At 43.1% G+C, this 25,707-nt stretch overlaps 3 protein-coding genes across 9 annotated transcripts in view; 2 read left to right on the top strand and 1 right to left on the bottom strand.

Annotated features, from left to right (window-relative positions):
• Positions 1 to 51: 51 nt before the first annotated feature.
• gtf2e2 (general transcription factor IIE, polypeptide 2, beta) lies at positions 52 to 13,466 on the bottom strand. 2 transcript variants are annotated; one of them, XM_042095342.1, is made up of 8 exons: positions 13,258 to 13,466; positions 8,930 to 9,093; positions 3,376 to 3,467; positions 2,230 to 2,337; positions 1,535 to 1,717; positions 1,126 to 1,219; positions 655 to 770; positions 52 to 514 (listed from the first exon to the last, which is right to left on the bottom strand). In XM_042095342.1, exons 2-8 carry the CDS (start codon positions 9,084 to 9,086, stop codon positions 398 to 400), a joined length of 867 nt encoding a protein of 288 aa, XP_041951276.1. In that variant the 5' UTR covers positions 9,087 to 9,093; positions 13,258 to 13,466; the 3' UTR covers positions 52 to 397. The 2 variants fall into 2 exon arrangements, with proteins under 2 accessions (XP_041951276.1, XP_041951267.1); XM_042095333.1 differs by having other exon boundaries at positions 8,930 to 9,087.
• smim18 (small integral membrane protein 18) lies at positions 4,574 to 8,431 on the top strand. The gene is made up of 2 exons (XM_042095397.1): positions 4,574 to 4,783; positions 6,949 to 8,431. Exons 1-2 carry the CDS (start codon positions 4,643 to 4,645, stop codon positions 7,249 to 7,251), a joined length of 444 nt encoding a protein of 147 aa, XP_041951331.1. The 5' UTR covers positions 4,574 to 4,642; the 3' UTR covers positions 7,252 to 8,431.
• A 1,458-nt stretch (positions 13,467 to 14,924) lies between the features above and the next one.
• fhip1aa (FHF complex subunit HOOK interacting protein 1Aa) overlaps positions 14,925 to 25,707 on the top strand; it is a 24,615-nt gene continuing 13,832 nt past the window's right edge. For 5 of the 6 annotated variants that reach the window (XM_042102558.1, XM_042102557.1, XM_042102556.1 and 2 more), the window contains exon 1: positions 14,925 to 15,378. The gene's annotated coding sequence lies outside the window, so the exon portion shown is untranslated. Of the gene's footprint in view, positions 15,379 to 23,863; positions 24,095 to 25,707 lie in introns of those variants that run through there. The other variant, XM_042102555.1, reaches the window with a different exon arrangement.

Raw genomic sequence — 25,707 nt, 5'->3', positions numbered from 1 at the left:
CAGATTGAAATAAATTTCAGTATTGCATTAGAAAGGAGAATTCAGACAACGGCAATTGATGTTTGTCTTTAATCATCTGTCTAGAAAGACGTCCAATCAAATGCTATCAACGGAATCATTTGTACTGTCTTAAGAACAAACTTAAAAGAATAAAGAAAATATTTACAACAGTTCACATTTGCATTTGTCACTGAGCTCAACTCTGCGAAAAACGGCAGTGCCTTATGATGTCCACTTTTCTTGTTTTTTGTTTTGTTTGTTTTTTTGTTTTTTTTATTTGTTTTTGTTATTTCTTTCTGTGTGTGTAGTTTTGTATGTGGTAAAGAAATAATCCTCTTGAAACTCAGTCCCATGTAATCAAAAGTTCCCCCTATATGGAGCGAGTGTGCGTGTGTGGTCACTTCTTGGTGGGCTCTCCATCCGTGTAGTCCTTCAACACTCCAGCCAGATGGTTGTTGTGAGTCTTGAAGCGTCTTCCCTTCTGGCTTGCCTTCTTTCTCTTCTGAATTGGTGCCTGTGGAAGCCAATCACAGAGGATTAAACAGAGCATGACCAATCAGAGAAGAGATTGAACAGCAATCTGAGCCATAAAGTGAAAGTGAAAAATGTGATACAACTGTTGATTAGTGTGTGTGTGTGTGTGTGTGAGCCTACCATTTTCTTTGGTCCAGTCTCCTGCATAGATGTGATGCCCTGCCTCTTCAGGTAGTCCTCGATTTTTTCATCATCCATGGAATCCACAGGAATACTGCGCCACAACTTCTGAAACTCTGTAGAAATATGGAGATCAACACATAGCTGCATCATCAGCAGTAAATCACTATAGGACTTTATGTCCTAAACTGTTTGCCAATGTTCCATTATCTGGGTTAGCACCACAAGCTATTACTTGGAATTAGTATCCCCACAGGCATCACTACATGAGCATGGGCATCTGCAAAGGCATGTATACATGTGCTTACACACACACACACACACACACACACACACACACACACACACACACACACACACACACACACACACACACACACACACACACACACACACACACACACACACACACACACACACACACACACACACACACACACACACACACAGCAGCAGGATGAGACCACGTACCTTCATCTACTGTAAACTGGCAGTGTTTATCATTGAAGAAAAGAATCTTCTTCTTGTCTGGTCTTGTAACAAATATGATCTGATCACCTAAAGCCTAGAAAGGACAATGGACTAGATTTGTTAAAAAGCATGGGTTAAACTAGTGACTGTAGAACCTCAAATGGGCATAATCATATCATAGCACTATAAGCAGTCATAGAAGGACCTAATTGAATACAGAAGCACCTTGTAGAGGTGGACTTTGGGTTTTTCTTTGAAGTGTCTGAGTTATATCGCAAAGACAACTGCACCATCCTCAGTGTTAGGAAATCTACACTGTTTTTTCCATTTGTGTTGTATTAGGGCTAGGCTTAGGTAACCCTAACCTTAGGCTGGGCTAATGTGCGTATGAGTGTGTATCTATATATACTTTGATGGCCTTGGCTGAATTGGGCAGGCCCTCCTCCACATCGTCCAGCAGTATGCCTCCATGACCCAGCTGGTCGTGTTTGTCCAGCAGCCGCAGTAGAGCCTTCTTATCCTTCAGATTGTACTTGGGCTTGAAGCCATACTTCCCATCATTCACATCTATCTTTGGGTTATTGGCAAGAGCCTAGAGAGACAGAGAGCGAGAGTGAGGGGGAGGAGTGCAAAGTACTCACCAGTGATGATATGAATTTGAGGGCAAGGGGAAGAACAAAGTGATCTGCCATTTACTGCTGACTAATATAATCCAGGAAAAAATCTAGTGATGTGCAAACCAAGTTCCCTCAGAAGCCGAGAGTGAGAGAGTCTTGGTGTAATTTTCTCCATTACTGCTTTGGCAACATTGTAAAACTTACAGTCATGCCAATAAAGCTCAATTCAATTGAACTGAAATGGAATTGAATTGAGAGAAAGGAAGAAGAGTGGAACATCAACAGAGGAGGATGAGGGAGCATCTGCAGCATTCACAGATAGCTCCACAGCTCCCACTAGTGACACACTCTTAGAAAGCTTCTACAAGAGGGCTCTCTCTGCCACCCCTACTGGCTGAGATCTGATGGAAGCAGCAAACACACTCACTCACACCCACACACACACACACACACACACACACCCAAACACACACAAACTAACACACACCTCGCTCATCAGCCATTGTTTCTGCTTCATGCCAATGTCCAGCAGTTTGGTCTCATCCAGAATCTCCTCCAGGGACAGGTGGTGTGTGTCTCCCTTCTGGTGCCTCGTCTGTGGGAGAGGGAGAGAGAGCACACCCGGACACACACACAGTCAACTCACTACAAATAAAATGACATTCAAAAGCATTGCTATGGCTTCAGTTAAAATTAAAAAGCTACACCCGCTCTTTTCTTTAGGTCTAAAAGGAACATGCAACCTTATGGAAAACCAAACAAAGGCTGATGGGGTAGGCCTTCCTGTCACTTCAGGCTAGCAAGACGCTCTCAGAGGGACAAGAGATTTGCTGACAGTGGAGAGCAGACTGGCCTCTGTCCATCTGAGAGTCGGAGAGCTCCAGTCCTGCCACACACCCATCCCCGACTCTCCCCCATGCACAGGGCCTTCATGCTGCCACTGCATCTGACCACAGGCGTCCTGTTCAGGTTAACTGCAATGGCGCAGGACCACTGGGCAGATCGGTTCCAGGGCGGCCCCCTGCACTGAGCGCTAATGCTCTCCGCCACTCCGGTGTTATTCCCGGAGGTTCCGAAGTGTGCTGCCCTGGCACTGGGAGACGGCAGCTGTGATCAGTTTGAGCGTGTTGATGAAAGCCCGCTGAAATGGAGGACGTTATGCAAATATGGATGAGTCACACTTATGGTGTGACACACTCACTCACAGATAGGGCCGGGTTGGCACTGGCTGGTAAACAAGATGTTTACTTCAGAGAGAGAGAAGAGAAAAATAAAACAACACTGACATGCAACAGATTTCCTAATCATTCCCCCATGCAGGCCAGTATCAGACATCTCTTAATGCACAAAGCAGTTATGCAGTTTATCAGTGGACAAAAGATGAGAGATGCAAATAAGGTGAGCATCAAGCGCTAAATCCGTCATAACGTGCAGAGCTAGATGTGCTCTTTGCTTCTGTTTCAAGTGAACAGAGCTGTCAAACGGCTGCAAAAGAGAATAATCAGACATATATCATTTGAGCAGCATGCATGTGTATGACTGTGTGGAGTGGGATATTGTGCTCTGAAAACAAGTCGTTCAACACAGAAAAGCTGCGGGAGCACATGGTCTACTGTAACACTGGGAGCAGTACCTTCATGTAGTTGACTATTTTGGCCAGAACTCCAAACTTGTAGCCAGAGCTACCAGTGAGAGCTTTCAAGTTAAAGGAGCCATTGTTGGAATCTGTGCCAGAGAGAGAGAGAGAGAGAGAGAGATGGAGAGACAGGAGGGGGAGAGAGGAAGGGAAAAAATAATAATAAAAAAAAACATGTTAACTGTTCTTTAATTATTCTGTTAGTAACAATCAACTCTTAATTGTTTTACTGGTTACAATTATTTTCACAGTTATTAACTGTATTCTGTAACCGAGTCAACAATTGCTTCAGTAAGGACTGATGTAAAACAATAACATATCTGCATTCAAGCATTTTTATCATACATAGATATGAATTGTGCATAGACCCAGGTATAAAAATTAGCTTGTAGGAATCATGTTTATGAGAAGAGCATCACATGTTCTGGGCACATTAAACTGAACTGGATCTCATTCTCAAGCACTGAGGTCCTGCCGTGGGTGGTAGATCTGTCATTTCTTCCATTTCCATCTCTGTGCTGGGAAACTAACTAACATCATGCTAATTTGTTTTATTCAAGTTAATTCTGCAAACCAACCACCGCAAATGGAATTCAATTCTGTTGGGAGACACTGATGTACAATGCTTCAATTCTGTGGGAGACACTGATGTGCAATGCTTCAATTCTGTTGGGAGACACTGATGTGCAATGCTTCAATTCTGTGGGAGACACTGATGTACAATGCTTCAATTCTGTGGGAGACACTGATGTACAATGCTTCAATTCTGTGGGAGACACTGATGTGCAATGCTTCAATTCTGTGGGAGACACTGATGTACAATGCTCCAATTCAAATGTGCAGTGAATAATAACAAATAAACAAATCCAGCCTTTTTCTTCCTCTTCATTTACACACGGATATCATGATGCATCATAGATTAATCTTTTACAATGTATTGAGTATTGCAGAATTGCAGTATCGTGATATCATTGTTATCGTGGGCAATGGTATTTGTGAGTAACTCTGTGATTCCTAGCCCTTTTATCCACTGTATTCTTCATCCCAAACATATCACATCTTCTTGGCAACTGCTGAGTGGCTACAGCTTTCACTTTGTCCCTCGGCTTGAGATAACGGAGAAGGGAAAGCTGGAAGCTGGCCAATCAGAACACACCATTGGCTGGTACTCATGAATGATTTATCACGTGGGCGGGACCTGCTGCCTAGAGTTGCTGAGGCTGAGGGGTGGGACTTTGTCCTTGTGTGCGAGCGAGGCCAACCAATGGTGTGGCAGCACTGTCTCCAAACAGGCAGTGAGGCGTGCAGGATTGAAGCGCACCAAGGAAGGAGGGAGAGGCAGCGAGCGAGAGGAGAGACAAGAGCCGCTCTGATCAGCATCACCCACCTCACTCCAAGCACACAGGTAAGCCCTGCATGCTCAAATCGTTTCGCTCCGTGCACATCTCTACAGAAAACACCACCCTGAGCAGCAGAACACCACACCACACACTGAGCACGCAACACAAGCGGCAGGATGTGTGGATTTACAATGAGCGGAATATTCTGCTGCGCACTACTACACCACTCCAGCTCATGCATGGGCATTTCCACTCTGCTGTAAAGCAGCTCAGGCAGCACAACAGCTTGTCCAAGCGACGCCGCTCTTAAAGAGAGGCCAGCGCTGACTGGACCGAAAGAAGCAGGGTCTGTGGACTGTGCCCTGCCTGTAGACGGAGAGGTGAGCAGCTGAGGGGAGAGGAGCCCGGCTGCTGCAGACAGACAGTCAGACACATTAATAAATACATGAGTGGGTTTGGAAGGAGACTGGGGCTCCTGTCTGACACTGATCAGTCTGGATGGAGAGACTGGAGACACCCCGACGAAGGGGAGGATGGCTGAGGAGGGAGAGAGGAGAGGAGTGGGCAGGAGAGGAGGAAGGGGCAGGAAAAGAAGAGATGCTGGCCGGTAAGGCTCAGTTGGGCACACCTTGTGGGGGATGTAGGGGGTCCTTAGAGGGTTAATGATGGGAGACGCTGAAGGGTGAGGGGAAGTAATTGACGAGGAGGGAACCCATCTGTTCCTCCATTATAGAATTACAAAGAGGGGCTAGGCAGGACTAATGTGCATGTGTATGTGCATGTGTGTGTGTGCGTGTGCGTGGAGGCTAAATGGCCTCCAGCTTAAGAGGCCACTGAGTGCATCCCTGACACACACAGAGATACACATTCATGCATGGGTACACACACACTCATCATGGACACTAACACAGATGTGCTCTGCTCAGACCTCCCCAATGCTTAGACAAAAGCAACCACTTCAGTCGGAGACAGCCCACTCCTGTCTCTTCCTTCTGATCCACTGCCATCCACTGATGGCTACAAGCTCTACAGCACTAGAGCAACATCAATGATCCATCAACTCCGCTTCTAAGAGGTTTCTGTGGACTCTGCTCTTTATTGTTCTGGGAGGGTCCAAATATAATTTGGGATGACACTATGCAGCCTTTATTGTGCATCATAGCATACAAGGTTTAGACAAAGTCTGTTACACAGCTATGCACTGAGAAACCTTTATTATGAGTTTACAGTTACTAGGTTACTAGGCCTATGTGAATGATCTCAGTGCAACAGAAACGCTGAGGAAAAACTGGGCAGCAAGCAAAAAAGGTGTCCTGTCATTTATGATTTTTGAGAACCTGGATAACCAGATGTCATTGATAAAGATGTCAATGTTTACAATGATGTAGTATGTTCATGGTCTGAGTGTAGCAAACAAACATATGTGCATATCTGATCAACAGATATGGCCAAAATGATGGTCAAGCGACAAGAATCATCTGCAGGCAGCATTTTCATGACTTTTCATGCCACAAAAAACATAAACTAAAGCTAAAACTGTTTGGTCCCAACATTCATATTACTTAATCAATGTTGCAAAATAACAAGTCAGTGTTCCCATTATTGCCTGAATATGTTACAGCTCATCCACCGCCTTGTTTGTCATCTCGATGCATGAAATGTGTCCATTTAAAGAAAAGTGAAAATAGCTGGCTGTCTTTTGGCCATGATACATGACGATCCAGATCACATTACACAGCTGACCTGGTTAAAGCCGATCTTCCAGGTAACCCAACACTAAACAGCCCGTCCACTCCTGTACCATGGTTGCCTTTCTAATCTGTGCAACCTGACTAAGGCTACGGACTCCTTCATGGGGAGCAGAATTGAACAGGAGTGCTGGTGCAGGGAGAGGCAGCCAGAGAGTTTGGCCTTTGGATGATGAGCTTTGACAGCAGTGAACTGCTTTGTTTCTGATGCAGTCTTCACACTTTGCTTTGTGTGCTCCCATCTCTGAGCGGATTTGTTTCTTTGGTTTTTTTTCTTCTTTGAAAGATGTTGAGTCAGGCCCTCTACTCTTCTAGGTGAAATTCGAGCCTGTGTCAGGTGTGATTCAAATTGAAAAAAAAAAAAAAAAAAAATGCTTGATGCACTGTGGACTGTTGCAGGCGTTGTTTTTTTTTATTTTTGTTACTATGTAAACGCAGGGGATTTTCAGGAATGAAATCATCTCTCTTCTTGTGCCTACCAGATAATCATGAACAACTCTGAGGCAGAGTTGCCGTGGCGACCAGACACGCAGCTGAAGAACGTGGTACTGCAGGTTCAAGAGCTGTACCCGTTCCACGATGGCTGGAACGTGGCCTGCTTCGTCATTCTGATGCTCTTCATCCTCACCGTCCTCTCCCTTGCTGCGTTGGCATTCCTCTACGAGCTGCTGGACTGCGGATGCTTTGCCAAAGGCAAGACAGTGCGCGACCTACGCCAAGAGCCTGGCACCTTCTGCCGGGTGATGGAGAGAATGGGGGGTAGCAGCCACGCAGAGGTGGTGTAGTGGAAAAGTGGCTTTCTACAAAGAGAACTATGCTGGAAGCACGCAACCCCCCAACACACAAACACAGGTCACACCCCAAACACACAGGTCACACCCCAAAAACACATACACAGGCCACACCTTTTGTGTTCTAAGCACATCTGACAATCTCTGACAACAGGCAGACAACAGACACAAGCAGAGAGTCACCTCGGGTGTCAACCATTTTTTTAAGTCCATATTTCTGTATCATTTTAAAAAGTAAGATATCCTTTCTGCAATTAAAGATGCTCTAAAATTCCATTTATTCTGATGGGGGTGTGTCTACTCTAGGGTTGCAAAGGGAAGGAGGTTGTTTTTACTAATATTATGCCCATTTATTTCTGTTAATTCCTGTATATTCCTGTTAATTCCCATGGAAAGTTTCCAACTTTGAAAATTCCCAGAATTTTGCAACCCTAGGTGTGTCACACTCAACTCATTTAAAAAAAAAAAAAAAAAAAAACTGACATTCTCTGTAAAACTCACTTGCTCAAGTCATCACAGCTGAATGGTGGACCAAATAAGAATCTTTGAATGGTTCGGGGAACATTGCATTGGGCTATAATGGTTGGTTTTGTGCATATTTAAATCTCGTGATTTAAAAATAAAACAATTGCATTTAGGTCAGATTTGGGTCAGAGGTAAGGGTAGAGATCTTAATGATAATTCCATATGGTGCACTTTTGTGCATTGTATTGTGTCACCTGCCTTAAGAACCTCCATTAAAAAATATATACAAATCAGAAGCAACTAATGTATGTTACTGTATATATCTGCATTTGGTGCTGATTCAATATGATGCATTGGTAGTATTATACATTTCTTCAAAAAGCAAAGCTTTCATACTGTGATCTCTGCAGCAAGTTTTCAAATGGAATAAAATGCATGTACACTATGCAACATTGTGACCACATACTTAATATCTGCCAAATACTAAACATAACCATAATATGCTGTTGATCTTCTCCATGCTCATAAAACTACTTCAAACTGGACGTAGTGGGTAGCGATGCTCTAGAAATTCAGAATGGTTATGTGTGAATAAATTGCTTAACCATTTTTAGGTTGGGGGCACAGGTCAACCTGACATCCAGACAAATCCCTGGCCCAGGGTTTCCAGGGAATCGTTTCCTTGACCATTACACTAACTCTAACAGCTTGGCTCATCTCATCACTTCCCCCAGTAAACAGTGAATTTTCATTTACATACTAAATAAAATGGGAATTGTTGGAAGCAATGACCATCTTCTGCTCCAGACCTGATGCTTGTGTGGTCATTGGAATGTTTTGTTTTTAACACTGGACAGGGTTTGGCATGGGCACTATCACAGGTCTGTGGCTACACTTTCCCACACACAACACAACTGAGTACAATGCACTCTATATTGTGACAAATTTCTCCCATAAGAATCTTCTAAAATCCCTGCAACTTGTACCCTAAGTCTTTACACATTTACAATTCTCTACATGGTTTGCCTAACATCTAACATTTCCCGGATATCAACAAGTTTGTTAATACAAGCGAAAACATTTTTGCTTCATCTGTTAGTGGTGATGATGTTTAGGCTGTTTACATTGAACTAAAATTAAGAGGCAAACATTTCAGACAGGATTTAGCAGATTACAACAGCCAAGACACAGGTTCCACTCATCTAACCTGCACTGTTTTTGGATCCTGAAGCCTCCTTGTCTGGTTTGGACTTCTTCTTTTTGGAAGAGCTAGATTCAGAGGGGGCTGGCCTCTTCTCAACTGCAGGAGTGTTAAGGGCCCTCTTCTTGAACAACTCCCTCTCCCGAAGCAAAGCTGGATCCATCCTGAAAAAGAAGTTGTTGTTCTTTAACGTTAATTAGATATGACAGTTTAGAATTCCACTGGAGGTCAGAGTTAAACACCACCAAAACAGTCCCCAGTGTTCACGTTACTGTCATTCTTACTAGAAAGTTGTTATTGAGACAAATAGTCACAGTGGAAAAACATGTAACAACTATAGTGCACATATTAAGTCATACCGTTACCGAGGTGATAAAGCACCAAATTTTACATGAAGCTTGTTTTAGGGCCTCCTGAATGATTTCAGCATAGGAGCCCAGCTGAAATATTGAAATTTAGTGTCACATCACTTAAAAAACAATATTCATGAAAAACGTTTTTGTTTTTTTTCCTCTCAAGTAAAACTTTCAGGCTAATGGCCTTTTAAGTCCACTGAATGAGTTTCCTTTTGTTAATTTGTGCTCAGGCCACTAGATCTTCCAAATTATAAGTGTAAAATAGAGTTCCAAGACACCTTATACCTAAAAAAAAAAAAATCAAAAAGCCCTGTATAATATAGGCGGAATTATTAAAAAGCAGAGATTTTGGTTTCCTCTTTTATTTTTCAATTCAACTACAGTAGGTCTTTCATATAGCTATCTACTGAGTTCACTGTTTGGTCATTAGTTTTATGTTAGGATTTAATGTGATGCAGCCTATTTGTGTGTGACAGTACAGATGTACTTTTAGTTATTTTGGTTTCCTATTGACTATTGTAGACATGTTGCAGGTCAGAATGTCTTGATTAATTTGTTCTTTTATACATAACATTCGTTTCTGAGACTTCAATATGGAGCTGAACTGGGCTCTATGTATTATTTGCCAGAAAGACACCTCTGAACCCCTGAGATTCCTTGCAGACACCTGGGACAAGTGGTGATACATCTTTAACGCAGCGGTTCCATGTTAGTGGAATGAGTTGCCCAGTGCTCTCATTCTGACCAATTAAATTCTGGAAATGCAACGGCTAATAGACCAATCAGAATGTATTTTGTGACATATCATGCAGATCTGGTAACCCATGCAGATCAGGTACCCACACTCTCCATTCCTGTGATAGTTTTGAGTCTTTCAAGAGGGGTCTAAAGGCATATCTGTTCAGCACTTACTGTAGTTCATTAAGTGCTTCTTATGCGTTATGGTTTATATCGTATTGTTTATTTTCATTAGGCTGTTAATTGATGTTTTTATTGATATTCTCTTTAATGTAGTCTGACCATGCTGTTGTTACTGTTATTACATTATTGATTGATTGACATTATTGTTAATTATTGCTATTTTCTTTCATTTTCATTGTTTATTCCATTAGGCTATTGATTGATTTGACATCTCATAACCCATAACTATAGATTAGGGTTTCTCAACTGGAGCGTTCGGACAGTGTTGGGGGGACGAGGTGCAGAGAGGGGGGCGCTCAGGTATTAATGGGGGGCATTAATCAAAGTTATTCATCACAACGTTTAAGCTTATGACAGCAACAGACCTGCCAACCTGTATACATTTTGCGTATCGGACATGCGTTTTCACATCAAAACACGCTAGTACATCGTTATTGTGGAAAATCGATTAGCCTACATGCAGAGTAAGAAAGAGAGAAAGTGACGAGACCTAGTGAGAGAAAATGCCAGGTAAATCATAGTGATGGGCCTCTCTTTGTGATATTTTTGCAGACCTACCTATCAGTTGTTTGTTAGGGCAGGCTTTATAGTCTCTCCCTCTCTTTCATTATGCAAAATAGGGCCTACTCACTGTAAAATGCAGCTATCCTTACTTAAAATGTTTAGTAAGTATAGCTCAGTTTTTGTCTTTTGTTGACTTTTGAGATTACTTGCCTAAAATGACAGTAATTTAATGTTGAGGTGGAAAAGTAAACATGATCATTTAAAGCAAACTATACTTGAATTGCTCAAGTTTTGCTACACTGTGAAGTTAGTTAGTTTACCTTACTTAACTGTTAGTTAACCTTAGTTTAAAAAAAACATGCAAACCGATTGCCTTGAAATTGCAGACAAATCTGGAATAGAATTTGCTAATTGTGCAGACAAATGCTTATAGTGCATTTACTGAAAATTTCTATTTCACCTAACTAGGTCATTACAAGTAAAGTATACTGTAAAGTATATTGCAATGCATTTCCAGAATGCCACAGCCCCAGCTCACATATTTGTGAAGATATCATATTAATCCTTACTGAATTCAATCTTAAATTACAATAAAGTGACACTAACGGTTATATATACTGTTGTTGTGTAATTTATGTTGATGCATCACACCATCAAGTAGATGACTATCCAAAACACCCTAATTGGGGGCAGCTGTGGCCTGCTGGTTAAGGCTTCGGGTTTGTAAAACGAAGGGTTACTAGTTCAAACCCGGACCCAGTAGGAAAAATGTGGGCGAGGAAAGAGGTTAGGCACTGTTCTCCCATGCAAATCCACGACTGATGTGCCCTCGAGCAAGGCACCTAACCCCTCACTGCTCCCCGGGCACCGCTGGAGCAGGCAGCTCACTGCTCCGGGTTAATGTGTGCTTCACCTCACTGTTCACTGTGTGCTGTGTGTGTTTCACTAATTCACGGATTGGGATAAATGCAGAGACCAAATTTCCCTCAAGGGATCAAAAGAGTATATATATTTATATTTATACTAATGCTGTGGGTAGAACAATATAAACATGTTACGTATAGTGCTTTACTATGCTCTGAAAGTACTGCACTAAGCACCACCAATATTTAGCACTCACATGGGTAATGGCATTGCAGCCATTATGTGCCAGAATTCTCACCAGCCTGAGGTGGAATGTGAGGTACAGTAGTTGGGAATTTGGCCAGAGGTTCAGGGAACCCCCTAATCTTTCATTTTCACAGTGAGTCAGGAGTTTGTTTCACCGTTGCATTCAAAGGCCCTTTCCTGCAGTTAAATGTATCCCTGACATCACAAAGGCAATAGGGGTTGATATTATCCTGAGAGTGTCATTTAATGGACAGCCACTAACACCACCATTTCCAGCATCAACGTATGTTTCCAAGCAGGTCTCCCATCAAAGTACTAAAAAAGGCCACATTTGCTTAGCCTCTATAATATAGCAGAGACAGGGTACCTGTATGGTTTCCAGCTACAGATCTGTGTCTGTCTCTATCAGCACTAGTTCTACTCACACGGATTAGTGTGTTTTGGATAGTCACTTGATGGGGTGATGTATCAACATAAATTACATAACAACAGTATATATGGCCTTTAGTGTCACTGTCACTTATTGTTATATATTGTAATTTAAGATTGAATTTCAGTAAAGATTAATATGTGATCCCTTTAAAAAAATATGTAGGCCAGGCCGATTTTTTACAGTGCATAATTATCAATTACAGGGCCAATAAAGATCATATTGCTAATACTTTGAGATGTATTGAAGCTTTAGTTATGTAAAAAGTTCATAAACATAAATAAACATAAAATGTTAACTTTGAGATTCATTTGAACACTTTATTTTGTACAGGAACCTGAATGACGCTGTTTTTGTAAGCATATTTCATTGATAATGATATACTAATATGACATGTCACAAAGTTTTTTTCCGAGTGCTACTAGGCAAAAAATTACGCTACAGACCCTAAGGAAACACCATGCAAAATTTGGTGCTTTTATCACCTCGGTAACGGTATTTTCATTATGCCACCGGACTACTAGCGTTAATGATGATGATGTGCTACCTGCCTCCTACAATCTCTCTACATACTGTGCTGGACAATGCATATATTATGATATATAGCTAACAAGGACTGCTTTGATGCAATTAGTAGTATCTGTATACATTAAAAAGCAAATTATGGACGAACATGGCCAGCCTCATGACATAACGTTACAGCTAATAAGCTATATGCTAGCATTCTACATCCTCTAACATTAGGGTAACTCTGGACTTTCACTCTGGGTTAACAAGCCAAATCCAATTCAATCATGGTATTATTTAATAACATCAATTGAACATATTCGCTGATCTGTCCGTTGTGTATATCAGTAGCTGAGATGGTTTGCTTAGCAACATTTTGTAAACCTACGTTGGTGTCAAACGAAGTTGTCAACACAGATTCAACAGAAGCATACTGAAGATTAGCGTACACGCTAAGGTTAGCTGGCAAGTTAACTTCAATCTTTCAGAAAACATCAAACACCAACCTTGTATATCCGACCGCGTGTCCCCTCGTTGAGAGAAACAGTCAGGCTACGTTTGAAATATCAATGTGACGCTCATCTGATATCTGATAAATAAACCGTATATACTGTGTGTCAAGTCACTCTTTTGTCTCTAGCTTGCGTTGCGTTGAGGTTGAACTGGCCTGGCTGGCTGGCTAGCTTGCTTCTACCTGTTGTTGGTGGTTGGTTGTGGTGGAAGCAGCGTGAAGCTAGCAGTAGCAACAGTAACGAAAATTCGCTAATCCTTCAAAATAAAAGTCAGAACTTATTCATTAGGTTTTTAAAGAGGAAAATGATTCCTTTAAAACTATATTGTGTTACCAAAGTTTGAAAATAATTAAATAATTAATTTAAATCGAAAATACACCATAACATGCTGTAGCCTATTATCTCTACCATATTGCCTAGTGTTAAATTCAAATTGTGTTATGTATGCGAGCGAGTAATTATAGGCTACAATTCGGACGTACTAGGCAGCAATCATGAATCCTTTTGTACTTTCGTGTGTAACTTTATTTTGACGCTTTGATTTGTCGCGTTCTGTCGCTAGCTCCACTGAACTTCCGGTGGTTCAACTAGGTTTCTTCTGGTTTCTTCTTTATTTTCCATAGTTATTTTCCCCTGAAATCTAAAATAAGTGCTCGCGCCACCTGCTAACTTGGCGATCTTTTCCAACTTCCAGGAAAGTCTTGGGTAACTTCAGTAGATCTGTGCATCTCAAAAATATTAGAGGCTGGCAATGTTAGTCCATAATTATTTGCTTTTGAATCTATTCAGATACAGTTAGTTGCAACACAGTCCTTGTTAGCTAAATGTCGTAGTATGCTATACAGTATCATGGAAAAATGAACTGCCCTACCCAGACTGAGGCTAAGGAAACCTTTGCGGTGTTTTGACTTTGGCCTAATTAACTGATTAGAGCTCTTCTCAGGTTAACATTTCTGTAGCCTAGGGCTCCTGTACATTATTCCAATAGCCTATTTGAGATAGGCCTACAGGATTTTTGACTTCCATGAGCAAACCAAATCCATCAAGATTAAGATAATACAACCTGTACATTTAATGGTAGGTGGCCTTCACATAGTTAATGAGATCACAGTGTCTGTCAACAGTGTCTGTCATCAGCAGTTTTAGTAGTCTATGACAGACATTGCACATAAAATTTGTTAGACAATTGTTCACAAGAGATTACATTAAATCACTGAATTTAATGTTATCCATCTTACATCAGGTGTTTTCTAGAATAACCAAGCAGTTTTATGCCCCTACAAATTGAATAGCGACGCCCCCACCTGGTAGCACATCAGCACTGTCTGAGCTGAGCTACGTTAATTCATTATAATAAAAAGCTTATTTGTAAAAAATATGTGGAATGCGTGGTTACTGAACATTTCCTACACATTGCAAAATGCTATTGCTCTATCAGCGCAACCCAATAGTTGTTTCTCTCTCTCTCTCTCTCTCTCTCTCTCTCTCTCTGCACATCGTTGGATTGCACCCTCTAAAACTAGTTCTAATAATTGACTGTCTTGGATTGAAAAAAAAGCTGTAGCATTTATGACAGTCAGATGCAGCCAGGAGCATTATGTAATAATGTATCATGTGACCACTGTGCACAGTTGCATATTAGCCTATTTATGGGACACCGAGTCACAGCGTGAAAATGTATCTCTCTGTGTGAAGGGAAGGGGATTCGTGAAATATCTTGACGATTTTTTCATTAAAGGGGAAAAATGGTAGCCTAGCCTACATTAGGTCAGTTTTGGAGATGATACCGTAATTTCCAGTTGCGACTGAGTTGACAGGGGTGGAGCTAAACTGCTTTCCAACTCACCTTGCCTCAGCGCAACACTCAGGTTAGCCGTAGATATCTTAGGCAGCACGGTCGTAGTTGACATTTAATTTTTAAGAAATCTGGCTTGATTGTTGAAACACTGAAAATCCCATTTTAGTGGTCTATGATAGACATTCTACTATAGGGGAGTTTGCCGCTTTAACGTTGGATGTTTGAAGTGGAGAGCCTGATATTTTGTACGGCAAACATATTTCAACTCGTCAGCAACAAGACATATTTTGACTGAAGCTCCGACAAGTATTACTGTGGTGAGTTCCTAATTCTCCAGAAGCCTATGGTTGGGGAAAATAGCCTACATTTCAGTAAGCTTAATTTAGATGTTGAAGGTGGGATCTTCTGCGCAAAGTTACACTGTCATTTGTAGTCATTTGTATTGGCACAATGCAAATTACCAGGCTTATCTAGTTCATACGACGTTGTTACAGTAGCCATTGGTTACTTTTTAACATTTCACGTGTGCCTGCACGTTTTTATATATTAAATCATTAGCTTATTCTCTGATGTGATATTGAGTTGTGGTCAAGTGTCCGCCAGTTAGAGGGAGAGCGGGTGAGAGTGAAACATGCGTAATACAGTAGCCTATAGGAAAGGCTACCTTTGAAAGAACACACTTGGTAATAAGTAATTTGTTAGAAAAACGTAGATGTTATTTTGATGTCTTATGCATTCACCTAGAATGAATTGAACTCTCTTTGGTCTTCCAAACCCCTCTCACTGTCAACTCTAGCACCACTAGGTTGACCTTGCAGCCAGACGGTTATTCATGTGCTTTTTGTAGGTTATTCATTCTTTTAAGTAAATTGTATGTAAATTAAATTTCCCTTCCTTAGTCGGTGTCATTCTGTATGCGATGTGAGCCTGCCACTGAACTTGTGCTTGTTAGGCTTCTCTGAAGGTTTAAACAGATCTACGGCGGATGTGGCAATTTCAAATATAATTTTAACAAAATGATCTGTTCTCAAGTGCAATTTCAAAAATAATCAAGCCCATATCAAGTATCATGTTCATGTTGACATTACTCGTGTTTCTTGCTCATTGTTCATGTCCCAAGGCCATGGCTTTGGAGTTGGTGTTATTTCTCAAACCACCACACAGTAACATTATTGTATATGTTAATAGTAAAATAGAAAAGCTCTCTTTTTGACTTTTGCCCTGGGTCATAATACACAATACCGTTATAATGATTGGCGTGAGAGGGGGCCGACTAGCTCTTTAATGGTGTTGTACTCGGACATTTAAAGAATCTTCCTTTTACAATTGACATATAACTCATGTGGATGAAACTTTCTTAAAGTATAATGAGTGTACCTGTGTGTTGCATTTCGATTTTCAATCACCTGTATTATAATATGGTTGACATTTAGTGCAATTTTAGTATTAAACTAAACAACTGAAATGTAAACAAGATGATTGATTAAGATAAGAGACCCTCATAACTGTTCCTTTATAATTTGTTGTGCTCATATGTAATTTTGAGTGAAATATCAGCAGAACTGTGCCAGTTTCCCAACAAGCCATCTGTATACGTATTGGCTCTCAGATTGTTGTAGCCTACACAAACAACACCTTTCCATGTCTCAGATCCTGGCATGTTTCCTGAATATACTGTTCACTTTTAAATGCTCTTCTAGTTTTCACAGTTTTAATTTTGGCCACTTCTTTATAGAGCAGGTAAAGGGTATTTACAGTAGATGCTGCTTGTCTTGGGAGACAGTACTCTGGTGCATTCCAAAACTCTGCTCAGCTTTGTCTAGTGAAATATCCGGTTTAACCTCTTTAGGTACCACACCTGTGACAGGCTTAGCAGATATCTGTATTGGGTTTACACTACACCGTCTGCGAGTGTATAACTACAATAGTATGTGAGTATATTAGGATAACTATCCTGTACACTAGGTTTTGAAGAACACAGAGACCACACAGATGTGGTTGTAAAAGAAGTCCCCTGTGCATTGCTCAGTTGCAGTCAATGCAAATTCATACAAAATTGATGAATGGTAGAGCACTGGCCAAAACCAAAGGTATTGAGGTATTGCTGGCTCTGTTACAAGTCTCAGATGAAGAGAAACTAGTCATTTAAATCTGTGACATGAAACTTGAGAGTTTCACAGTCATCTGGGTTATATGAACCATATAACCTATGAACACAGGGTTATATGAAACTGTACAGAACATTGGACCTTTATCCTGTGCCAGGAGGCATGTCCAAGTTCTTTCTGACAATTGATTAAAGATTGGCCGACAACTCCTAGCCACAGTGATGGCTTTGGTTCCCGTAGTTCCCATCATGTCGTGTGGCCTGGCTCACCTCCGCTGTGTCCCGTGTTTGGGATTAAATCCACCTTCAATGCCTTCCAAGCATTCCTCCTGGGAGCCGCTCTGGGGCCCCCGCCGCCTCAGCAAGCTGAGGGTGGCCAAGTTCTCTGGGGTGAATTAGCTGGGAACACTCAATCCTGAAACCCATTCTAGTTCTGTCACTTGCGTACAAACTTAGAAATAATAATACAAGTTCATATCAAATTTGTTTTTCTCTTCTCCTAATTTTGGAGCAGGATGAACTAGAGCAGTGGTTAAAGATGAGTATCTGTCTTCTTCAAAGGGGTGAGCTCAGCAGCAGCCACAGGCTCCTCACGTGACCAGTTTAAACTGAGTGTATAATTACAGAAAAAGCACAGAGATGACATATATGTCATTGCCATTTTTCCTCCTGTCCCTCATCCTCTGATTTGCTCTTTGTTTGCTTTCCCCCTCACTCTCATCTCTGCGGTTCACAGTCAGACGTCTCCTTGCTGCTCACGCAAAGATGAGTCTGTTTTATCTGCTTTCCCTGCTTTCAGACAGGCTTGCAGAGGAAGTGGTGATCACTCAGATCTCTCCCACACAGGCACTGATGCTGGCCGACTCTTTTGTGTGAAAGCCTGCGCTCAGGGCTGTCTCTTTGTAATCAAGGGCTGTCTCTTTCTAATCAAACAGAATCGCTAAGCCGTCTTTCATGTTTTGTCCCTCTGGCCGAGTGACATCAGTCTGTAAAAAATGCTCTCTGTTATGTAGATAGTGTTGATAGAGGTAGAGAATGGTGAGTAACAAAGATCAAATGCTTTTTGTCGTTGTCGTGTTTTCCACCATTTCTGGGGATGCTCTGTTTACAATCTTCATCGCAGCTCTCCTCACCGCCTCCAATCTGGGGTGCAGAGCTGAGCTGTCATACCCCCTGTGATGTGTAGGCTGGCAGCCTCTACTGTCCACAAACAGTCTGACCTCAGAGGCACCAGAAATAGTCCAGCTGGTTTAAACCCACGCTGCCCCTCTGTTACACTTTATTAGCAAGCAACTCAGCAACGCACTCGTAATCAGCTGTAAGAACAAAAACACCACCCGTTACCTGAATGTTATCAGCTGGTGTTTGGATTGTGTGTCTGTCTGTGGCAGATTGAGTCCCTCCTCCATCATAAAGTGCCCTTAACAGAACCTGGCAGAATGCTGCCCTCAATTGTCCCCTCTAACACAAAACACAACTTTGAACAATTGTGCCCCGTCACCTACAATCCCTCTTTCTGATTGGCATATCAGTTGAGGTGAGGTGATCTGTCACTGCAGGTAACCCAAAAATGTATCATTGTATTTTGGGTACCACAGAAACTGTGTGTGGATATCCATTTATATTTGTATTCAGTGTCCTCGTGTGATGTGTGGGGAGTGTGTGAAGTTGTCATTTGTTTCTATGGCCTCTGGAGAGTTGGGTCTCACTCTCCCACATGTTTACACTTCCTTGGTTACCGGTGGCTGAACCCCCCTCTGGGTAGGGCCTGTTCTGGTATAGGCTCCTATCAGGCCCCTAGCTGCGCTACTCTGTTTGAACATGTAAATGAGCCTGCTTGTGGGTGAGGACGTACTGAATGCCACACATGGCCCAGGGGAGAGTCACGTGTCCAGCACGGCCTTCATAAACAGGTGCTGGTTCCTGCAGAGAGTCAGCATGCAGTTCACCAGTCCCTGTTAATCATAAGTTATTACAGCAACTCTCTGATAACTGATGTTGGCCAAGGTCAACAGTGCCCATGCAGGCAGGTTATTGACAGTACTTTATTGGTGATATTTCTAGTCCCCTGGTATCAATTTACATTTACAATTACAATTGACATTGCAAAATAATAACACAATAATAATTTACATGGACAATGTGGATTATGTAATTTTCCCTAAATGTGCATAACAAAAAGAGTCCTTGTTGAAAAGCATCAAATCCCAACTTGAAGCAACGCTAAACCTGTAACACTGCCTTTGGCGTGGTCATGGGAATCTGAGGAGGTTTGTGACCCCCGCTGGACTCCGCTGTGTAGGAGCGAGTGGCTGTGAGTCACTGTGCTGTCTCTCTCTGTTAATGGCCCGTGCTGCACCAGGCTATAAATAGTGAGTGGTAATCTGGCCTCCACGCTCCCACCTGTAAATATTTCAGCAGAGTCTGTCACGGCTGTGGCCCCTGTCTCCTTGGACACCTGGACCTGTACATCTCCCCTGCATGTTATTGCCTCATCAAATCTCTTTTTCTCTGTCTCTCTCTCTCTCTCTCTCTCTGTCTCTCTGTCTGGCAGCACTTATATGAGTAATGTCGACATTATGTGGAAACTGAAAGACTAACATAGAGTACATCATCAATGCAATTGCCCTAAGGAGGATTTGACTGGTGATTTTTTTATTTCAGTGGAGATATACTGCTATCATTCTAGGCCATTATCCAGGGACAGGGTCAAAGTGTCCTCATGTTTGGAAGAACATTGCAATACACTTCAAAAGAGAAGTGCTCCCAGTCAGTCCCAAGAGAAGCAGAGATCCTTATAAAATTAGTTAGTGATGGAACCTGTGCCCAATGTGCTGAGTTGGCAAAGTGCTGGAGAAGTGCAAATCTCTGGTATGTGTTCAGCCGGTGCCAGCAGCACAAGTTGCAACAGCAGTCCCAGTTCCAGTGCAGGTATGTATGGTTGTGAGTGAGCCCAGCCTCGCCCTTCTATGTGAAACCTCCAGGGAGAAAATCTTGCACTGGGTGTGGAGCGAAAATGGGTGTGGAATCACACACAGTGAAAATGGGTGTGGAATCTCACACACACACACACACACACACACACACACACATACACACACACACACACATGCACACACACATGCACACATATGTACACATTCAGTCTTTCCCTGTGACATTATCTCCTTACACAAACCTCTCTTATATTGTTTCACCTTTCAAGCTCCCTGTGTGTGCTCCCCAGTGTGGGTTTGTTCTAGAGAACCTGTCACATGAGCTCCATGCTGCAGGCCAGTGGGATTTGAACAGCTGCTTTACTCAGGTGGTGAAGTTCCACAGTGTTCTATGGTGCGGCCCTAATACCTGTGGCCCATTTTTGAAATAGCCATGTCTCTGGCTTTGATGTTGTAGGTCAGCAAGTGAATTTCCCTGGAACTTGATAGGCTTATGATGATTTCACATGTCATTGTTAGATGCCTGCAAGACTGGAGGAGTGCCAATAGCTGCGATCACTGAAACTATTCATCAGAAGATTTGAAAGCACCCAGTTTATGTAATTGTTTTTATTTCTCTCAGGTACTTTCTGTACAGTTTTTTTTAGTTCTCTGTACTTTTATTAGAGTTTTACTGATGTGCTTTGAGTGATTTACTGTGTAGGTCAGTGTGTGTGCTGAAATATGACAGTTGACAGTTTTGAACCTTTAAACATTGATTAGGCCTACACTGATTCATGCTGTGTAGAGATGATGATATGAGATGATGATGAGCCAGTGAGTTCTCTCCTCACCTGGAGTATGTTAGCAGCAGCAGCAGTAGAGCGTGTCACAGGGTCAGAGCTGTGTCAGGCTGAGGCCGCTCTGAGCTTGTGTGCTTTTCATGTCTCTCGTGTCTTTACTCTGTTTCCATGCCACACACAACAGACTACTGCACTGCTGTACCAAGGACACAGGCGGTAGTGAAATATTTAAAGGCAGAGTGCTGCGTACCTTTAAGCCACTTGGTCTCACCCTTCACTTAGCATGTGCGGTGTTTCTGTGAAGTGGACATTTTTAAAGCAGTCAGCTCTCCAGTGCTCTCTCTCTCTCTCTCTTTCTCTCTGTCTCTTCTCTCTCCATCTCCTTACTCACTCTGTGGCCTCTTATGTAATACAAAGCGCTCTGCAGTACCCTGCCACATGCCTGAAATGAGTTTGCCCATTCAGTGAGGAATGTGCAACCCTTCCTGACCTCTCCCTTTTCACGTGTGCACACACATACATGTTCCATAGGAATCCACGGGACAATGCAGGATGTTGTATGAGTGCGTTCACTCTCAGGCTGCTCAATGTGTGTGTGTGTGTGTGTGTGTGTGTGTTCGTGTGTGCGTGCGTGCGTGCGTGTGTGTGTGAGAGAGAGAGAGATACTAATTAGGAGACTAACTCTGGTAGTTGCTGATGAGGAGTCTGTAGATGAGTGGGGTTTCTCCATAGGGGTCCTTTAAACTCTGTGTTTGAACAGAACACTTGATCTTTCCCTTAGAAAGCGTTTGGTATTTTCTAAGGGAGAAAAGGCTCTTGATCAGCGGTGTCTTCAGAGTATTCTCTCTCTCAAATGTTCCTGTTTACATGTTGACTCTGTGCAGTGTGCAGCATGCCGGCGTTTCTGTTTGTGTTTACGTATGTGCGTCTGACTGTGAGCTCACACCAGGGAGCTTTACATTTCAGCTCTAAAGGAAGTTTGTTTAATCGCTTGTTTCTGTGGCTTCTCTCATGTTTGAACGTAACCGTCTCAAGATCATCTCTGTGTGCAAGACAAGTGATCTTAATGAACATAATCACCTAATTTGATAATTACAGGTAAGTGGAGTGCGCAGGCTGCTTGTGATACAGATCGGTTGATAAGGAGGTCCCTAGTGTGCTGTCCCCATACACACACAAACAGAACACACACAGAAACGTACCCTCCAGCGAAAACACAACACACACTCATGCACGGGCGGAGTTTGAGAATCTGTGTAATCTGTGGGCTTCCTCCTCTTCAGAGGCGGCTGTTGCTGAGCGGCTGGCCTAGTTCAGCTGTGTGGCATGCCTGCCCTGCTGGTCTATTTTGAGGATGTGGAGCATGGTCTCCGCTGGCTCGTCTCCTGTCCTCTCTCTGTCTCTGTCCCGAGGGGCTCGGCCGCGGCCCCCACCAGCAGCTGCTGCAGTGGGAGATGAACACACCTTTCATTTGGGTCAGCGCGCTCAGATACAGTGGACTGCTTTAAACCAACCAAATCCATACGGTACCTCTTGACACCTATAGCCTCACCTCACCCATAATCACGACTTGAACTTTCTCTGTGTGGTACAGTGCTGTAAAACTGAGGATCTATCTCTTCAGCCCTGTACAGTAAAAGATGAATAGACTCCTGTTGTCATCATTATTGCTTGTTGACATCGAAACCGTAAGTTGAGAAACTGACCCCACCTTGAAAGGTATGCATGGTTGTTTCAAGGGTGCAGTTTATTATATTAACCCTGTGTCTTGTTCTTCAGGGGTCAGTTTGCAGGGAGAGGCCCAACATACCACACAAGTGCGCTCTAATTGAATGAAGCATATGATCCTACCCTGGACACGGCAGCGCTGCTAAAGCACAGATGGACACCGATCCGTTGTTACTGTATTGTAGACAGGCTTGACTTAATCAGAACTGAGGAGTGGCTGTAATCCCTCACGCCTTTGTGTGGCTGACCCCATAACCACACACTCAGTCTGCCTGGGAAATCTGTCTGATAGCCCTTAAAAAGACAGATTAGCGCAGAATTAAGCATACACAAGGCACAGACAACCAAGCTCAGGCCAACTACACTCCACCGATCTGGATCGCACAAATATCACTGACTGTAGAATATTTGAAACAGTCAACACTTCAGAGCAAATGCTGTTGCGCAAATACATTATAATTACTAATAAGAAATAATGCATGAAGATTACAGTCTGCCATTGTGTATCCCAGAAGGCCCATGTGTAAACATGTAACGTGTAGGAGACAAAAATGGCTTTTCCCTGGCATCAGCGTTGTCACCCTCCACACTCCCCCCCCCTCCTCTCTGCCTCTCCTGTGGGGTATTGATGCAGCTGGACCCCCTGTGCGGGGCTGGTCTGTCACTTGGAGGTCCAGCCACAGCAGTTTACGAGCCATCTGGGGGGCGGCTTTGGGCTGAGTGGCGGGCGGCTGCTTAAGACCAGGGAAGTGGAGACGGGCAGTGTGTGTGTGTGTGTGTCCAACAGTTGCCTTGACTGGGAGGACCACTGCTGTTGGGCCGGCTTGTTCCTTCTCCTGTTGTATAGGGTGGTGAGCTGGGAGGAACAGATGACAGTGGGGGATGATGGCATGGGTTTTCATGAATGAATGAAGTTGTCGGTTTGGTTGATAATGGCTGTTTGTCCTCACAGCATGGGGCCCTGGCTTGGTAGTTCAGTTCAGAGGGCTATTGTCTCATGCTGACCATGGTTGGCTGATGGTGTCTGCTGGCTGGGAGGAAGAGGGTTTTCTCTCCTATCACTTCACACTCCCCCACTGTAGTTCCCTGTGTCATGCTTTCTGTTTTCCCATCCATATCCCGTATCCCTCTTTTTCCACTCCATGCGTATATACAAAATCGCTTGGTCACACTCATTCATTTAGTCACTTCCTCTCTGTCTCTCTCTATCTCTCTCTCACACACACACACACACACACACACACACACACACACACACACACACTCTCCTCCTATTCCTCCTCCTCCTCTCCCTCCCTCCTCAAACCACAGCATGTTCAGAGCAGCTCCACTCCACCGTGCTGAGCACACCGCGGCAGTCTCTCCCTGAGCCTTCCTCTGTCACTAGCATGCATGAGTTGTTGCTGAAACATCCAGAACATTCTGCCCTGGCTTTAGAAACTACACATCACAAACAAGAGGCAGTTATGGTCCTAGAGAGGTAGGTGGAATTCTAGTAATTTGTGGAGTGTGTGTGTGTGTGCGGAGCACCAACTCTGCATTCTTGAGTAGTCCTCCCTGTGTGCTCTCTGAGGTCTAAGCAGAAACAGATGGGATTTACTCTGATATTCAAACTATTTCTCCACTGCTTTGTCAGTGTCTGGGTTTTATGGGGTGGGTGGGTAGCTCTATACCCCGTCCTGTGAAAGTGACCTCGTCTTTTTTAAAATGTGGCAGAGTGCTGATTGGCTATTCACACGAATAAGAAGTAGCTGATTGGCCATTTTGTGTTGTCTGAAACGACATAATTGTCAGTTAACCCCCTGTTGTGTGTGCCTTACACTGACACAGAGGTCAGGGATTTAAAGGCAAACACCCACAGTAATGAGTCAAAAGGAGTGACTCCAACTCTCAAGAGTGCACTCAAACAACAGGCATTTCCTATAGACAATTTCTATTACTATTTGAGATGTTGTAGTTAGAAACTATAGTCCCACAGGGCTTTGTTGTTGGTCTAGTAACTTGCACATTCATGTCAAAACTGCTGTAGAGCAATGCATCATTCTAATAATAACAGACGCCATGCAGTGTCCTACAGGGGAAGGACATCAGGCAGAAAAGGCTATCTACATTTCCTTAGTTATTTACACTACGCAGCAGATATGAGTATGAGTACGGCTCTCTGGGACATGGTGGCTTTTGTTTACTGTATACAGTGTCTGGACCTTCTAACAAGGAAATAACAAGGAAGCCCCCTTAGTGGAGTTCACTGAGGCCAAACAGCAGTGTGAAAACATCAGCAGCCTGCTTCCAGGTTTACTGAATCTCTTACTGTATGCCTGTGATGTCTTATGCTGAGATCTCATGAGACTGCTGACATCACACAGGTTTGCAGTGCTTCCGTATTCACAACATGCCAAAACAAATCACTCTGAAGCTTTAGACTAATTAAACTGAACACTACCTATTCACACCCAGCTGTCTTTGCATCAGGCCTAGACTTTCACTGTATCCTCTGAAAAGTTTCTGAGGCAACGTTGGATTGGCTGCAGTCTGATTGAGGCATTCCAACACCCTGTGGACTGGAACACTCTGTGAGCTGTCTTTGGCCAGCTTGGCTACGGTCTGGCCTCTCGCTCGGCATTGTGGTCTTGTGGAGGACCGGCCCTTTCCTCCCGGGAAGCTGGGCTGTCTGCTCTATCTCTGTTGTCTCGCTACTTTTACGGCCAGCGTGTGAGACCGTGGAGGGAGCCGATAGGCCGGGCGATCCTGGGCGTGAGGCGAGTGTCCAACGCTTGGGCTCTCTGGTGTTTGTGGTTGTGGCATGGAAGGCCAGTTCTCAAAGATGCCAAAAAACTTGATGGTTTGGTTATACATGATCAACATGGTTCATCTGTAGAAAAAAGATCAGGGAGAGACCTCTATTATCTTCCGTTTTTTTTCTGCAAGAAGGTGTAGTTCATTTGAGTTGGCAGTGAATGAGCATTCATGTTCATTTAGTCTTGAATAAACCATTCATACTGGATTTCTCTTCTTAATTCATGCATACACAGTAAGACTCAAGTTCTTTCTTGGCAGTTGTCTTCTTACAGTTGGGCTGTTATCATGGCTGAT

This window comes from Alosa sapidissima, chromosome 1, assembly GCF_018492685.1.
Source record: "Alosa sapidissima isolate fAloSap1 chromosome 1, fAloSap1.pri, whole genome shotgun sequence".
Taxonomy (NCBI): domain Eukaryota; kingdom Metazoa; phylum Chordata; class Actinopteri; order Clupeiformes; family Clupeidae; genus Alosa; species Alosa sapidissima.
Note: the sequence above shows the minus strand (reverse complement) of the source record. Positions and strands in the feature narration are given on the sequence as shown.